This window comes from Vicugna pacos, chromosome X, assembly GCF_048564905.1.
Source record: "Vicugna pacos chromosome X, VicPac4, whole genome shotgun sequence".
Taxonomy (NCBI): Eukaryota; Metazoa; Chordata; class Mammalia; order Artiodactyla; family Camelidae; genus Vicugna; species Vicugna pacos.
In genome coordinates, this window is record NC_133023.1 from 38,398,659 (window position 1) to 38,415,868 (window position 17,210).

Consider the following 17,210-nt stretch of genomic DNA (forward strand, 5'->3'; position numbering starts at 1 on the left):
CTAGGTAAATTTGTGTTTTCTTCTTTCTTTAATGCATTTTGAGGGCTTTGAAAAAGAGTTGACTTCCAGACTCCTTGTCTGGTCACAGGGGACTCATGAGTCACATGATGTGTCTTAATTTTTTAAAACAAAGTTTAAAATGACTGAGATGAAAATAGTCTTCTTTTAGAAAGTACAGAAAAGTTCGTCAACTCCAACTTCTGGTATCTCTCTCTCTTTTCTTTTTTAACAAAGATTTATTGAAAGTAAAGAGAAGCAGTGAAATATGTAGGCTATGTTGTTCTTTTTCTTCCAATGATTTTTTTTGTTTGCTCAGATATTTATGGTTTTAGTCCCTCACTAACTGAAGTGTGGCAGAGATGAAACATATTTGAGAGACATGCTCTAAGAGAAGCTTTCTTTCCAGAACACTGAAACAGTGATAGATTGAGTTGTTTTGTACAGAGGGGAGAATTCTGAGTTAAAGCATAGCAGTGGACTCAGATGGTCTTGGTGTGGAGAGGGTAAGTATTGTTTACCCCAAAGCAGAGATAATCAGCTTGAGAAACACATATATGGTATTCATGATTTCCATTTAAGGAATAGTTTGGGAGTTTCTTTGCCCACATAGGCAGGAATTGATCCTTAAGGATAAAAGAAGTGTGCTGCTCTGGTCTGACCAGTGGCCTAACTCAAACTTCTGTCTCTGTTCGTGGCTCTGAAGGATATTTTCCCGAAAGCCTAAGGGAGCTGGACTTTCAGATGCTTCTTTACTTAAGGATTGCTTCCAAATACCATCATGGATTTATCCTCCCTGATTTTATCTCAGTCCTTCTTGAACCTGTTTACATTTTCATTCTGTTCCACTTGAGCTGATGAGTTCTCTAAGTTCCCTAAGCATTGCTCAAAGTCCTGTTTTCTTTTTGATAAAATTGCTTTTAGGTTACAGGGAGTGCCTCTTGTTACTTTAAGTCTGTGATTAGGTGACTAAGGTAAATCATTTCTACACTCTTCTTGATTCTTATCGATTTTTGCTTCATTCTTTTAGAGCAAGATTCCTCAACCTTGGCAGTATTGACATTTTGGGCCGGATAAATGTAGGATGTTTAGCAGCTTTCCTGACCTCTACCCCCCTAGACATCAGTAACACCACCCTTTCGCAGTTGTGACAACCAAGAATGCCTCCAGATATTGCCTTGTGTCCCCTGGGAACAAAATTGCCTTCAGTTGGGAACCATTGTTTTAGATATTTGTCTTTTCCAAACTGTAATGTTTTGTGGGTTTTTTGGACTAACTTTATAATATGGAGGCTTCTCTATCCAATTGATTGTATTGTGCTTTTCTGGATTTTTTCCAGTTCTAGTTGATGTCCATCTTGAATGACAGTGACAACTACTTTTGTAGTTTCAGTTTTTCAAGTCAGCTGCATCATTTGTGGGTGGCATGGAGGACAAATACCTTGAAATCATAGAAGTTTTGTCTAATTATAAATGTCCTGTGTGTGTACTGTAAAATGTGGAGAATGGAAAAAATTGGAAAGAATGTTTTTATCGCTCAGATATCCATTACTTCAATGTTACTAATGCAACTAATATTATTAGATTGGTTTATGGCCTTCATCTATTTTCTATGTATTTTATTTCTTAGATTCAATCTCACTAACCAATTTTTATACTGTTTTTTCCACTCAACATTTTAATATAAACGTTTCCCTGTATACCATGTTTAAATGATTGAATGAAATACCATAATACTAATATACTTTAATTATTCCTCTTTTGTTTGATATCTAGGTTTCATTTATTATTTTTATTAGGGAATTTTAATGAATACTTTTGTTCATAAATTATTTTCTGTGTTTTGGATTATTTTTCTTTTTTTCAACTTTACCATTAACAGATTATTTTTAAGCAGATCCCAGACACTATCCTGTTTCATCCATAAGTACTTCAGTAAGTAGCTCAACAAGATAAGCACTCTTTAAAAAAACATAACCATAATACCATGATCACATCTAAAAAAAATGAACAGTCATCCTTTAATATCAAGTATATAGCTTAGTGTTTAAATTTCTCCAACTGCCTTATAAATGTTTAAATACTTTTTAAAATAGTTGGTTATTCTCGATTATTTTTCAAAGGTGAACGTTGGAAATATAATTCCTGGGTCAAAGGGTGTGAATGTGTTTAAAGTAGAGCCTTAGATTATTTTTAAGCTGCTGCATGGCCCCACTGATGGCAGTGAATAGCAGCTCCCTGCACTGACCATGCGTTTCAGAAGTGTGTCTTGTGGGCGTATAGAAGGAAAGGAAAGGCTGTGTTTGAATTAATCACTTTTCCTGCCTGCCTGCTCTCCTGTGGGAATATTAATGGGGAGTCAAGTAGCCACCAAACCACAGACTTAGATTCCAGTCCCAAATAATCCTAGTTGGGTTGACTTCCAGACAGTACTTCTTTAAGAGGGAGTTTCACCCAAGGAAGGCACTTACTTTATACATTTATATTTTGTCTGGCTTACAGTCACTGTTAAGATAAATCAGCATGCTGTTAATCATTTTGGTTGAGATTATAGTAGGAATAAAATTTGAAAACTGCCATCAAATTACTGTTCTCAGGGGTGCAAGGTGAGGGCTGGTGCACATTTCATTTCTGCCAAAACAAAAGAATACTCATTGTGGGAGGTGTGAAAGAAAAGAATGACTTTATAAAGTCTGCGCTCTGAATAGAGGACTAGAAAATAAAGAAATGTATATCCAAATGTAAGACACTGAAGCACATCACGAAGTTACTACAAGGTTGCGCTATACTTACTATGGTTTTGCTTAACAAAAAATTTTATTCTAAAGTACTTTTTAAAGTGTACCAGCCAGTGAAGATTCACCTTAAATAGGGGTGCCTAGAAGCAGAACACAAGATAGTATTTTTACGTACGTGATTTGTTGAGGAAGTGCTCAGGAGAAACGTGTAATGGAGCGAAGACAAGAGGGTAGGGAAGAGGAAGGAGCTGGTCTTAGGAAAATCCAACCTTAGCCTGTTTTGGTTGGGGGCGGGTGGGCGATGTAGAGCAATTATTGGTTGCTGGCTGCCCCGGGAGGGAGGCAGGGAGAGTATAATCTCCCTGGCAGGACTCCAGCCCTTGGGGAAGGGGACAGCTGTGAGCCATTAGCAGCCAACAGGCAGGAGCTGGGAGATGGGTGTGCTAGCTAGTAAAGGGGGTCTAGGCAGGGCACTACAGCTTCTATTAACTTTTTTGCATGTTTACTCTGTGTAAGACACTGTACTGAGACCTGAGGGGTAAGAGATGAATATGACATAGTTCCTGCTTTGAAGATGGTTGTGGTCTTGTGGCAGGGCTGACTATGTAAAGAATATTTTACGATGCAAGTGAAGTGCTTTTTACATGGACAGAAGCATGTTCAGAGACTTGAGTAGAAAGCAAAGGAGTGAATAATTGTGGGAGAGGCATATCTGAGAAGCCCCACGAAGGAAATCCAGCAAATGGGTAGGACCAGGTTAGGGGGAAGTAAGTGGTCCGGGTAAACAGGGAGGGAACTGTAGGCGGCTGAAAGAGCCCTGTGCAAAGGCCGACAAGTGTGGTACAAGATGGAATCCTGTTTCTTCATGGAATCACTTGGGGCATAGAATGTGTAGGAGGCAAGGGAGCAGCAGCTGATGAGGCCTGACAAATTGGAGCCAGAATGCTGTGGGCCTTGAAAGCCTTGCTGAGGAGGCTGGGCTTAGAAGGGGCAGCATCCCTGCTGTTATCCTGCACACCCCCCCCCCCCGCCTGCCTCAGATCTCAGGGTCGGCTTGTAGTGCCCATTCCCCATATACCTGCCAGCTCTGCCCTCTGGTGGCCGTGTAGCCCCAAGTATGTCATTAAAACATTTTGGAGCCCTGATGTCCTCATCTGTCAAATGTCTGTTCATGATATTTATAGGACTGTTGTTGTGATTAGAAGTAATAAAGACAGATTCAAAGATTTACCATCATGGAATAATCCTGCTGATACTTATTTTTCTTTGTCATTTTTCTGTAGTAATTAAAACAGAAGACTGTCACAGAAATGTACAGATAGGTCAGTGGACTTTTAACAGCCCAGACCCCAAAATTTGCTTGCTTTGTTTTCTTTTCTAAAGATTGTTAGCAACCTAGTTACCAGGACTGGTGTTACTGGTATTAGGTAATCTGTTTCCTAGGCTGTTTACTGTTTTGTTTTGTTTTGTTTTGTTTTGGAGCTCCCATAGTTTATATTTGAAAACTTTAGTCATGAATCAGGTACAATATGAAAGTCACTGGTTTACAAATAACTGTTGGGATAAGTTACATTAACTCATCTAGATGGCTGAAGCCTTTTTTTTTTACATTTTTTATTGCGTTATAGTCATTTTACAGTGTTGTGTCAATTTCCAGTGTAGAGCACAATTTTTCAGTTATACATGAACATACTGTTTACTGTTATTACAAGATTTTTTTTTGGTTTCCATCTATAAAAAAAATGATGGTTACTGCAGTCATTTGAAAAACACCAAGAGGGGAGGGTATAGCTCAGTGGTAGGGTACATGCCTAGCATGCACGAGGTCCTGGGTTCAATCCCTGGTACCTCCACCATAAGTAATAAATAAGTAGATGAACCTAATTACCCCCAAAAAGTTTTTTTTTAATTTTTTTTTAAAATGCCAGATTTTTCAGATTCTTAAATATCTGCACCTCCTTCAGTCATGAGCAGTTTGGTAGCTCATCTGAGGGAAAGAATATCATAGAAAATGGAGACACATAAGACCAGAACTTCAGATGGGAGGAGTATCTAGCTCATAAGAAGTCTTAGGTATCCTGAAACTTTCAAAACAGTGAAGAGAGAGGGGCCATGCTCAGTTAGCTTTCTTCATTGAGAGTGTTTAGAGAGTAAAAGTATGGCATTTGCTGCCTTCAGTCCCAGTATGAGTTATTCATATGGAGGTTATGTTCAGTAGACACAGAAGTTTTCTATTGCTACTATTCTTGACTCTACTTAAAAATTTCTCATTGGTAAAATGTCACAATAATTTTTTAAGGTTTCTTAAAGTTTTATTGAGGTATAATTGACATACTATAAAATTCATCCATTTTAAGTAAACAGGTCAGTGGGTTTTAGTATATTTACAGAGTTTTGCAACCTCACTGCTATCCAATTTTAGAACATTTCTGTCATCCCAAAAAGTAGCTTTGTGCCCATTTGCAGTCAGTACATGTTCCCACTCCCAGCCCTAGGCAACCACTAATCTACTTCCTGTCTCTATAGATAGTCCTACTCTGGATATCTTATATAAATGTAATCATACAAAAGTGATCTAGTCTTTATGACTTCTTTCACTGAGCATAATGTTTTTATTAAGTGGTTTTTTTTACCTGTTTTATACTTGTTTTACATATCGTAGCATGTGTCAGTACTTTGTTCCTTTTTATTGCTGAGTAGGTTTCCATGGTCCAGATGTACCACAGATTGTTTAACCACTCACCTGTTGAAAGACATCTGGGTTGTCTCCAGTTTTTGGCTATTATGAAGAAAGCTGTTATAAACATTTGTGTATAGGTTTTTATGTGAACATATATTTCCATTTCTCTGGAAACAATGCCCAGGAGAGCAATTTCTGGATCCTATGGTAGTTGCATGTTTAATTTTTAAAGGAACAACCAAATTGTTTTCTAAAATAACTGTACCATTATAAATTCCCACCAGCAATGTATGAGTGATACAGTTTCTTCACATTTTTACCATTTGAGTTTTCACTATTTTTCATTTCAGCCATTGTGGTTTTAATTTTTGTTTCCCTGATGGCTAATGATATTAAACATCTTTTCATGTGCTTATTTGTCATTTGTAGTGCTTTTTGGTGAAATGTTAGTTCAGGTCTTTTGCCCATGATTGAATCATTTGTTCCTTACTGTTGAAGTTTATGAGTTCTTTATATAGTCTGGATACAAGCCCATTGTTGGATATATGGTTTGTAAATATTTTGTCCCATTCCGTAGCTTGTTTTTATATATTCTTAACAGTCTTTTGTGTGCAAGTTTTGTGGAGCAAATTTTTCATTTTGATGAAAATAAATTTTTCTTTGATAGATCATGCTTTTGGTATCAAGTTGAAGAACTGTTTGCTTAGCCCAAGGTCCTGAAGATTTTCTTCTGTTTTTCTAAAAGTTTTATACTTTTATGTTTAAGCCTATGATATATTTTGAGTTAACTTTTGTATAAGGTATGAGACTTAGGTTGAGGGTTTTTTTCCCCCCTATTGTTCTAGTACCATTTGTTGAAAAGACTATCTTTCCTCCATTGAATTACTTTTCTACCTTTGTCAAAAACCTGTTCGGCATATTTGTGTGGGAGTGTATTTGCTTTTAATAATGCAAAAATATATTAGGTTGTGGTAGGCAGAATAATGGTCCCCCTAAGATGGCTATACCCTAATCCCTGGAACCTGTGAACTTGTTAAGTTATATGGCAGAGGAGAATTAGGGTTGCTAATCAGCTTACTTTAAAATAGGGACATTATCCTGGATTTTCTGGGTGAGCTTGAGGCAATAACAAGGGTTAATAAAAAGTGGAATAAAAAGTTAATAAAAAGTGGAAGAGGGAGGCAGAAGAGAAAGGTTAGATTATGAGATATGATGACAGAAGCAGAGTTTGTAGAGATGCAGTGTTGCTGGCTTTGAAGACTGAGGAAGCTGGCCAGGATCCAAGGGATGTGAGTGACCTCTAGAAGATGGAAAACGCAAGGAAAAGACTGTCTCCTAGAGCCTCCAGAAAGAACTGCAACCCAGCTGACATTTTGACTTTAGCCCTGTAATACCTGTATCAGACTTCTGATTCACTGAACTGTAAGATAATAAATTTGTGTAGTTTTAAGCCACTGAGTTTGTGGTAACTTGTTACTGCAGCAATCGACTACTAGTAAATGGGTATTTCAAAAATATTCCCAATGTAAATAGGATTCTAAATGTTTGGACACACCATTTATGTGGAAAGTTTACATATATGGAACATCTCAATGATATCAGAAAACTAAAGTGCTACTCTAGGTATGTTTGTGCGTTCAGTAGGGAATAATTAGAAAATACATTACTTTTATTTTTAAATTTATACCTTCGTTGTGACTTTAAACTACATGCTACTTTTTGATGCAAAGTGTTTTGTTATTATTGTTGTTTTTGTTTGCATTTCTGAAGAGTGAACGTTTTAAGTTTTGCACTGGAAGCCAAATATTGCCCCCAAAATTTATATGATGGGAGGTTAACATCCTATTGAAAGAAATATTCTTCATTTTGCAATATATACAGATACTGAATTATTTTGTTATAAACCTGAAACTAACAGTGTTATGTGTTAATTATATTGCAGTTAAAAAAAGAAATATTCAATTGACTTTGACAGTAGGACACATAGAACATTGATTAATGATTTTGATACTTGTGCTAATCCTATTAGTTTTTTAATAATAGCTTTATTGAGCTATAACTTAAATATCATACCATTCACCCATTGAAAGTGTACAATTTCATGATTCTTATTAATACATTCACTGATATGTGCCAACGTCTCTACAGAGCACTTTGAGTATATTATCTCACTGCCTTCTAACTTCCATTGTTCCTCATGAGAAGCTACCTGTTAATCCTACTGGGGTTTCCTTATAAGTAAGGAGTCATTTTCTCCTTGATGCTTTCAAGATTTTCTCCTTATCTGGCTTTCAGCAGTTTGACCATGATATATCGTCTATTTGTGCATCTCTTTGCAAATAGTAGTATGGTGTAGTAGCGGTGGTGGTGGTAGTGTAAACTACTTGGTGTTTGTTGAGCTTCCTGGTTGTACAGATTAATGTTTTCAGTGAAATTGGGAAGTTTACAGCCATTTAAGAAAGATACATATATTTCTTTTTTTTGCTTTTCCTCTCTCTTTTTCTGGTACTCCCATTACGTATATGTTGGTGTACTTAATGGTGTCCAACATTACTCTCAGGCTTCGTTCATTTTTCTTCATCTTTTTTCTTGGTTCATGGTTTTCTTTAGTTCTAGGAACATATTTATATGGATAATTTGAAGTCTTTGCCTATTAAATCTGACATCTGGTTGTACTCACAGGCAGTTTCTGGTGCCTGCTTTTTTTGCCGGTGTATGGGTCATACTTTCCTATTTCTTTGTATGTCTCATAATTTTTTGTTGGAAACTGAACCTTTGATATAATATAATGTAGCAACTCAGTACAGTCCTACTGTACTACCTACCACCCCCAAGGCTCTTTATTGTTATTTATTTGTTTACTTTTTTAGTGACTGGCTGCATTATTTTACTGAAGTCTGTTTAATACTCTCCCCCCTTGCCCTGCAGTGTGAAGTCTCGATGTTGCTTCATAGGGGTGCAGCCTTTGGTATGCCCACAGTCACCCTGGGGTGACTGGTTTGGGCAGGGCTCGTTCTGACTCTTTCACAGCTGTTGAACTCCACTAATTGCTGGCTGATTGCATTGTTGTTTTTAATAATGCCCTGGGGCACAAATTGCTCCCCAAACTGATCTAGTCAAATTAGGGCTCCTTTGAAGGGATTCCTGAGATCAGTATTAGAGATTTCTTCTGACCCCAGGATGGTTCTTCCCAGCTGTTTCTTTCCCTGATTCTCTCCAGCATGCTAGCCTAGGCCAAGGCACTGTTGAAAATGAAGTCAGTTCCATTGGGGGAAGATTTTGAGCCCTCTGTTCTATGGCCTACTTCTCCTGCTAGGCTCAGAGACTTTGCCCAGAGGGTGGGGACAATGATGTGTTTCCCTCTAAGTGGCAGCCCCAGGTCTGCTAAGTTTGCCTCTCCTAATGTACAACCTCTACTCTGCAAGCTGGGGCCAGGACAGTTGGGGCCTCAGTATTGGTGGTACCACAGCCAAGGCTTAGCCTCCATCTCAGGAGTTGGGGCCACCTGGAAGAAGGAAACCCCATCTCTCAGCCATACTTGTCTGGAACTTAGCCTCAGCAACAGATAGTAGTTGGGGACAGGATGAGAAACAGAGACAGTCTGCTCCTCCCAGGAAGAAAGCCTTGCAACTGGGAGCTGGAGGAGAGGGAGCTCTTGTGTTCTGGGCTGCACCAGTCTGGTGGGAGATCTGTGCTGGGAGCGGGGATGGAGGGAGTGGGTCTAGGTCCAAATAGCAGAGACTCTTTCTTTATGTACTGAGTTGTAGTAGATTTTCTTTAATAAATACTTCTTCATTTGCTGTTTGCCCTGAGGACCATTTCTAGAGATTTTAAATGAGGGGTTTTGTTTATTTTTAGAATAATTTCCACCAGTTTCACTGAGGAGTGGGTCCACAAAGTGCTTCACGTTGTCATGCCAGAAATGGAACTCTTAATAGCTTTTTAATATGCAGTTTTGTTTCTGTTATTCCTAATTGGTCATAGTGGCCTTGTAGTTGGATTTCTGTCTCCTTGGTAGACTGTGAGTGGCTTGGAAGCAGTAGCCCTGACCTTATTCCTTGTGGAATTGTGATTGCCCCTACTAGCATTTTGTATACCGTGGCACATGAAAGAATGTCCGTTACTGACTGTATCACTGTCTTTTCTAGTTTATATTTTGAGCACTTCCTTTGTGACTTAAAGTGTCTAACTCTGTCTTCCTTTTTTCCTACCTTCTTTTGCCAATGTGTTCCCAGAAAGGTGGTGCCTTCTTCTTTAATCTGTCATTGGACAGATTGGACACACGCACACACCATGGGATGATGCTTAAACCATTAGAAGTTTTAGTTTAAAATATTATGTATTTTTCACAATATAGGAGCTTTCTGTAGCATTTCTTGCAATAAGATAGATAATTTTAAATTAGGCTAGTGTTTTGTGGAATGGGGACAGGGAGAAGGTGAGACAGAGGGAGAAAGGGCAGGCAGAAAAGCAGTGGGTTGTGCTTTTAAAAGTGGGGCATGCCTCACTTGTTTTTTCTTCAGCCAGCTATGTCTCATGCGTTTTAAACTTGGCCCTTGACAGCTCTGCGTTTGTGACTGTTTTTTTCTTTCCTACTCTTCCCTTATTGGGGATACCTGGCTGATGATGGCCCTGTGGCTGCCCATCTTTGGGTGGACAGTGGTCGTGTGGCCACATCTAAGGCTCCAGCCAATCTTGTACCATTCATCCACTGCTGCTTGGGTTTCCTCCTAAAGTTAATATGCCGTGTCACCCAGGCTTTGACATACTCTATGTTGGAGAATCTGGTAGTACTCTTCTCCCATCACTCTAAGGTCGTTTGAGAATATTCTTAACAGAAACCATTTGATTTGTGTGATTCGCCTGCTGCTGCTTCTTGGGCAGTATTGACTACCCTCTGGGATGGGTGTGTGCATGTTGACTATTTTATTCAGTGTTGTTCTCTTTCCCAGGATGCTCCAGGATGAAACGCCATAGAACTCTCAGCAGCAGTGACAGTTCAGACGAGAGTGAGTAGAACCGCCCACCAGCTGGTAAACCTCTGTATCTGTACTCCTTGAGGATTTTTCTTTGACTTGAGGACAGGCTGTTTCATGCTTCCTTCAATGGTTAAAAAAACAATGTTTCTAGGAAGGAAAGTTTGGGGTACCATTTTTCTTATTCATTTAAATTTCATAAGAAGTAGATAAGTTAGGTGAGAGAATTGGCATTGTGTGACCTATAGCATTTTGTTTTCCACTTTTTATTTACCCAAACAACAAAAGCCAAATCTACCAATGATTTAAAAGTACTTTTCAAGAAAGGAAGAAAAGTATGAGACTAGCATAAATTGTAGGCCCTGCAATTCTATTTGTAGCTCAGGTACCAAGTGTTTGACTCGGTGAGTCATCATTTGTAAAAGACAACAACCTTATTAACAGTAGCATCTGGGGAAGTGCTGAAGGATACAGAGATTACTTGCTTCACATTTTTAGTTTTTTCAGTTGCTTTTGCAGATACTTTCTCTCCAGATGGAACATGAATTGTGTTATTTCAAGTTGTTATGAGGTATGATTACACCGAATTGAATCTCCTCAGCATTAACATTGCTGAAGCTTTTACACCCTGGGAGGTCACCTGTAAATGTCGTTAAACCCCATTATGAGGCTTTCTTGGTTGCAGTTTAACTATTTTCTTCAGTGATATGAGGTCGCTGTGCTCTTCTCTGTCATATCTTTCATATTCCCTTAGATGACATTTAGTTATATTAGCAGGTAATAAGTCTCAGTATTTTTTCTAATTATCTTTTGCAGGTCCTTCCACCTCCTTTACTTCTGGCTCAATGTATAGGAACAAGTCAAAAATTCCAAATGAACACAAGAAACCTGCTGAGGTGAGATCAGATATTAAATTTTTAGACTTAAAAAAATAGACAGAGAGCTGCCTTCTGCTTATATACCTACATACCCAGATTTGGAGATGTAAGGAATAAACCATGTACCAATGGATAGGCTTGTTTTCTGATGAACTTTTTTGTTTTTCAAGACAGATTCCATTTTCTTTTTCTTTGCGGAAAACAGTAATCTTCACTTTCATTTTGGTGATGATACTTAAGTGCCTGGCTTTAGAATATAAAGCCTTCCCTAGCCAAGAAGTCAAAGGGAGCCAGACGTGGAGAATTGGGAAGGACCCAAAGATTCAAAGATCTGGCCTGTGATTGGAAAGAGCCAACTGGCAGGTGGGACACAGTGCAGGAAAAGATAGATGAGGAAGTTGTAGACAGAGAAGGAAAAGACTAGGTTGGAGATCAGGGCTGTGGGCTGTGGTGGGTCCTCACAGCCTTCAGAGCGCTACCACCAGCCCAGGAAAAATGAGTCAATCCTTGTGAAACCAGTCATTTTCTGCCCCAAGGGCAGCAAAGTGTCAGGGTTGCACTTGGATTTGGTAATGGTTTAGTGGATCCTGTAGACTTTCCTCTGTGATAATTATACGATGAGAAACTGACTTTGTGTATCTTCACTTTGACTATAAGTAGTCTTCCTTGGCTGCAAAGGAAAAGAGAATGTATTAGTTAACTGTTGCACAAAATTAGTGCCTTAAAGCAGCACACATTTATCATCTCAGTTTCTGTGAGTCAGGAGTCTGGTTGCAGCATGACTAGGTTCTCTGTTCAGCATCTTTCAAGGCTGCAGTCAGCGTGCTGGCTGGACTACACTCTCATCTGGAGGGTTGACTAGGGAAGAATTCATTTCCAAGTGCATTCTGGTTGTTGGCAGAATTCATCTCCTTTCAGCTGGAGGACTAAGGTCCCTATTTTTGTTGTTATTGTTGTTGGCTTTTGGTAGAGGACTGCTCTCCACTCCTAGAGGCTGCTTATGGTTCTTTACCATGTGGCCTTCTCCATAGATCCTCTCAAAACATAGCAACTTACTTTTTCAAACCCAGCAAGGGGACGGTCTTTTCTCCATTCTGCTAAGCCTGAGTCTTATATAACGTAACCATAAGAATGACATCCCATCACATTTGCCATGTAACATAACCGGATCAAGAGGGTGACATATCATCATGTTTGCCATATTCTATTGATTAGAAACAAGTCACAGGTTCCACCTGCCCTCGTGCAAGTGGAGGGGTGTAGCTTTAGTGTGTCAGCCAGAGAGAGCATTTGTCACTTTCTCAGAGGTCTCCTTTTATTTCCATCTTTTGCTAGGGATCTTTCTGGGCATGGTAGATAACAGTGTATTTATACATGTCTGTATCATGCAGAAAAACTTAGGGAATAAAATGCACATAAATAGGAGCAGAAAAACAGATTTTCCATCTGTCCAGAGGAGGTTTTGACTACAGAATGGTGAGAAAGAAACCTTGTTTCTTTTGCATTTAGAACAATTAGTCCTAGAACATAAAGTGACTCTAGAGCTTTGGGTCTTAAGTCCTGCTGCCTTCATGTCAGTGAGAATATTAGTCTCTTATTGCAAGAGATAGAGGACTTGGGCTACTGGAAGCAAATTTTTTCGTTTATATGTCACATTCTGTTACAAGAGAGAAAATATGATATTATAGAACAAAACTAGCCTCAGCATTAGAAGAGATTAATTCCATGTTTTGCCTTGCTGGCATATTTCATTTCTCTGAAATAATTTGTTTTTGTCATTGTAACATGGACATCATCACACCTACCTCTCATAGCTACTGTTTGTTGAAATTTTATGTTGCAAGAGCTTTATGTTAGATAATCTGATTGTTTCCCAAAATTAAGCAATTGTAAGAATCTCCTTGGATGCTTTCTTCTTTTACAATTTTTATTTAATAGCTTATTTATATCAGTATGGACTCATGGGTATTTATTTTATACTTTAGGTTATAATCCAATACCACGTAATTTATTGTGTTACTCAAATTGTTCTATAAATCAGTGAAATCATGTTATTTTGCTCTTTTCAATTCCATTGATTTCTGCTCTTACTTTTATTATTTACTTCCTTCTTGCTTTAGTTTTCCTTCGTTCTTTTTCTAGATTCTTGAGATGGGTGCTTAGGTGAGATTTTTCCTCTCTTTCTTTCTTTCTTTCTTTCTTTCTTTTTATTGAAGTATAGTTGATTTATAATGCTGTGTTAGTTTCAGGTCTACAACAAAGTGATTTGGTTATACATATACACACACACACGCACATATATATATTCTTTTTCAGATTCTTTTCCATTATAGGTTATTATAGGATATTGAATATAGTTCCCTGTGCTATCCAGTTAAGTCCTTGTTGTTTATCTGTTTTATATATAGTAATGTGTATATGTTAATCCCAAACTCCTAATTTCTTCTTTTCTAATACAAGGATTTTAGTGCTGTAAATTTCCCTCTGAATGAATACTGCTTTAGCTGCATCCCATTAATTTTGATATGTTCATTTTCATACAATTCAGTATATTTATTTCCCTCAGATTTCCTCTTTGACTCGTGGATTATTTAGAAGTGTGTTGTTTACTTTCCAAGCATTTGGAGACTTTCTTGCTATCTTTCTATTATTGATTTCTAGTTTGAGTCCATTTTTGTCAGAGAACATAGTCTATATGATTTCCGTTCTTTTACATTTGTCAAGGTTTGTTTCATGGCCCACGATTTGGTTTATCTTGATGAATGTTTCATGAGCACTTGAATATGTATTCTGCTATTATTGGATCCCGTTTGTTGATGGTATTCTTCTGTATCCTGACTGATTTTCCACCTAATAGTTTTGTCAATTGTTCAGAGAGGGCTGTAGAAGCCTCCAACTGTAATTGTGGACTTGTTTATTTCTCCTTTCAGATCTAACAGTTTTGCTTTGTGTATTTTGAAGCTCTATTATTAGGTACATGCATATTTAGGATTGCTGCATCTTCTTGGTGAATTTATCACCATGTAATGTCCTTCTTTGTCTTTGGTAATTTTGTTTGCTATGAAGTCTGCACTATCTATCTAATATTCATAGAGTTTCTGGCTTTCTTTTGATTCATGTTTACATGGTATATGGTATATTTTTCCATCCTTTTACCTTCAGTTTATATATATGATTTTACTGGAAATGTGTTTCTTATAGATGATATATAGTTGCATCATTTTTAATCTACTCTTTCAATCTCTGTATTTTTTAAATTTATTTTTATTGAAGTATAGTCAGTTTACAATGTTGTGTCAGTTTCTAGTGTACAGCGTAATACTTCAGTCATATAGGAACATACATTATTTGTTTTCATATTCTTTTTAACCATAAATTACTACAAGATATTGAATATAGTTCCCTGTGCTGTACAGTATAAACTTGTTTATCGGATTTTGTGAGAATCCTCCTGTATTTCGAAATGAGAGACACTCTGCCAGAGTTCAGCAGGTGTTCTGTGTGATTCAATGGGTTTGTAGATATGCTTCTTGGGGTATTTGTAGGGGAGGGCGAACTGTGAGTCTCTCTACTCCGCCATCTTGGCTCAACCCCTCCCAATCTTTGTGTTTTAATTGGCATATTTAAAACATTTATATTTAACTTTAGGTACAGTTTGGTTTGGTCTGCTTTTTTTTTGTTTTTCTTTATGTTTTCTCTATTTTTTTGTTTCTCTTTTATTTTCTGTCTTCCTGGAGATTACTTGAATAGTTTTTAAAGTTCCATGTTGATTTTTCGATAGTAGTTCTAAGGGTGTATCTTTCTCTAGATTTTTAGTGGTAGCTCTTGGGAAGCAATCTTTAAAAGGGAGGACCTTCCTTTTACAAACGTAACTTAATCGGTCTTCTGGTCTCTACATTTTACCACTTTGAGTGAAGTAAAGAAACCTTACCACTATTTAGGTTCATCTATCCACCCCTCACCTTTATAATTATCTTAAATATTTTCTATATGTACATTGATAAGTACATTAGATAATGTTAGAATATTTGCTTCAACCGTCAAATATTATTATAAAACTCAAGAGGAAAAGGATAGTCTATAGTATTTACCAGTATTTTAATTTTCTTATTCTTTCTTTATTCCTGATGTTTCATCTTTTCTTTTGTCCATTTCCCTTCTATTTGAAGAACTTCCTGCAGCCATTCTTTCAGGGGAAGTCTGCTGGTGATAAATTGTCTTAGTTTTTCCTTCACTTGAGGATGTCTTGGTTCCACCTTCATCCTGGAGGATATTTTCATTTGATAAAGAATTCTGATTTGACAACTTTTCTTTCAGCACTTGAAAAATGTGCTTCTTCCTTCTGGCCTGCATGGTTTCTAATGAGAAATCTACTCTCATTCAAATGGTTACTCTCCTATAGGTAATCAGTCATTTCTTTTCCAGTTGCTTTCAATATTTTTCTTTGTCTATAGTTTTCCAGAGTTAGATCCTCATGTGCCTAGTCATGGATTTCTTTTGGTTTGTTTTGTTTGTGGTTTAATCAACTTCCTGAATCTAAGTTTTATCTTCTGCCAAGTTTGGGAAATTTTCAGCCATTATTTCTTTAGCTGTTTTTCAACTCCACCTTTTTTCTCTTCTTTTGAAACTTCAGTTGCATGAGTGTTAGGTCTTTTGTTATTTTCCCACAGGTCCTTCAGACTTTTTTTTTTAGCATATATTCTTTCTGTTGATTAGATTGAGTGATTTCTCTTTTTCACTGATTCTTTATTCTGTTAATTCCATTCTTCTATTGAGCCTATTCCATGAGTTTGTTATTTCCATTACTATATTATTCCATTTCAAATTTTCCATTTGGTTATTCTTTATATCCTCTGTTTCTTTGCTGAAACTTTCCATTTTTTTGTTTCAAAAGTGTTTGTAATTTCTTGTTGAGGCATTATGATGGCTGCTTTAAAATCCTTGTCAGATAATTCCAACATCTGTGTCATCTCAGTGTTAGTGTCTATTGATGGTCTCTTCTCATTCCTGGTTCTTAGTATTATCAGTGATTTTCTGTTGAATCCTGGGCTTTTTTTTTTGGTATTCTGTTATCAGACACTAAGCCTTATTTAAATCTGTTTTAGCAAGCCTCCATGATAATCAGGCCAGTGGGGAAGAGGGGTTCTGACTTTTTAATACCAGTTACAGAATTCCTATGCTCCCCATCCTAGTTCTGTTATCTCTCTAGGAAATTAGTTCTGTTATCTCTTTGGGAAAGGGAAAGGTGTCTCATTACTACTTGGCAGGAATGGAAATCCCCACCTTGTTGCCTCCACTGATAGCAGGGGAGAGTGGTGGTGTTAAGGGGTACCACGTTACTGATGGACAGTGGTGACAGTCTAGGCTTCCTACCCAGTCTCTGCTGATACCACACTGAAGAGGAGGGACACCTTGTTATTGCAGGATGGGAGTGGATGCCATGACCTCTCAGGTGATATCCATTGATGCCACAACAATTGTCCTTTCTTAAAAAAGTTTTAAACATCTTTTTTGAAATAGAATTCTTACAGCATATAATTCATCTACTTGAAGTGTATAGTTCAGTGGGTTTTAGTATTTTCACAGAGTTGTGTGGGTAACCACTACCACAATCTAAATTTAGAACATTTTCATCGCCCTAGAAAGAAACCCCCTATCCATTAGCAGTTAGTCCCCAATCCCCCTACTCCCAGCCCCTGGCAACCACTAATCTAATTTCTGTTTCTATGGATTTTCCTGTACTGGACATTTCATATAAATGTAATCATACAATATATGGCCTTTTGTTTCTGTCTTCTTTCACTTAACATAACATTTTCAAGGTTCATCTATGTTGAAGCATGTATCAGTACTTCATTTCTTTTTTATGATTGAATGATATTCCACTGTATGCATATACCACATTTTGTTTATCTATTCATTAGTTGATGGACATTTGGGTT

At 37.5% G+C, this 17,210-nt stretch overlaps 1 protein-coding gene across 3 annotated transcripts in view; it reads left to right on the top strand.

Annotated features, from left to right (window-relative positions):
- JADE3 (jade family PHD finger 3) overlaps nt 1-17,210 on the top strand; it is a 130,757-nt gene that overhangs the window by 54,720 nt on the left and 58,827 nt on the right. For all 3 annotated transcript variants that reach the window (XM_006213416.4, XM_072956227.1, XM_072956226.1), the window contains exons 2-3: nt 10,367-10,423; nt 11,207-11,286. In XM_006213416.4, coding sequence (XP_006213478.2) covers nt 10,378-10,423; nt 11,207-11,286 — 126 coding nt within the window. In that variant the 5' untranslated portion in view covers nt 10,367-10,377. The remainder of the gene's footprint in view (nt 1-10,366; nt 10,424-11,206; nt 11,287-17,210) is intronic.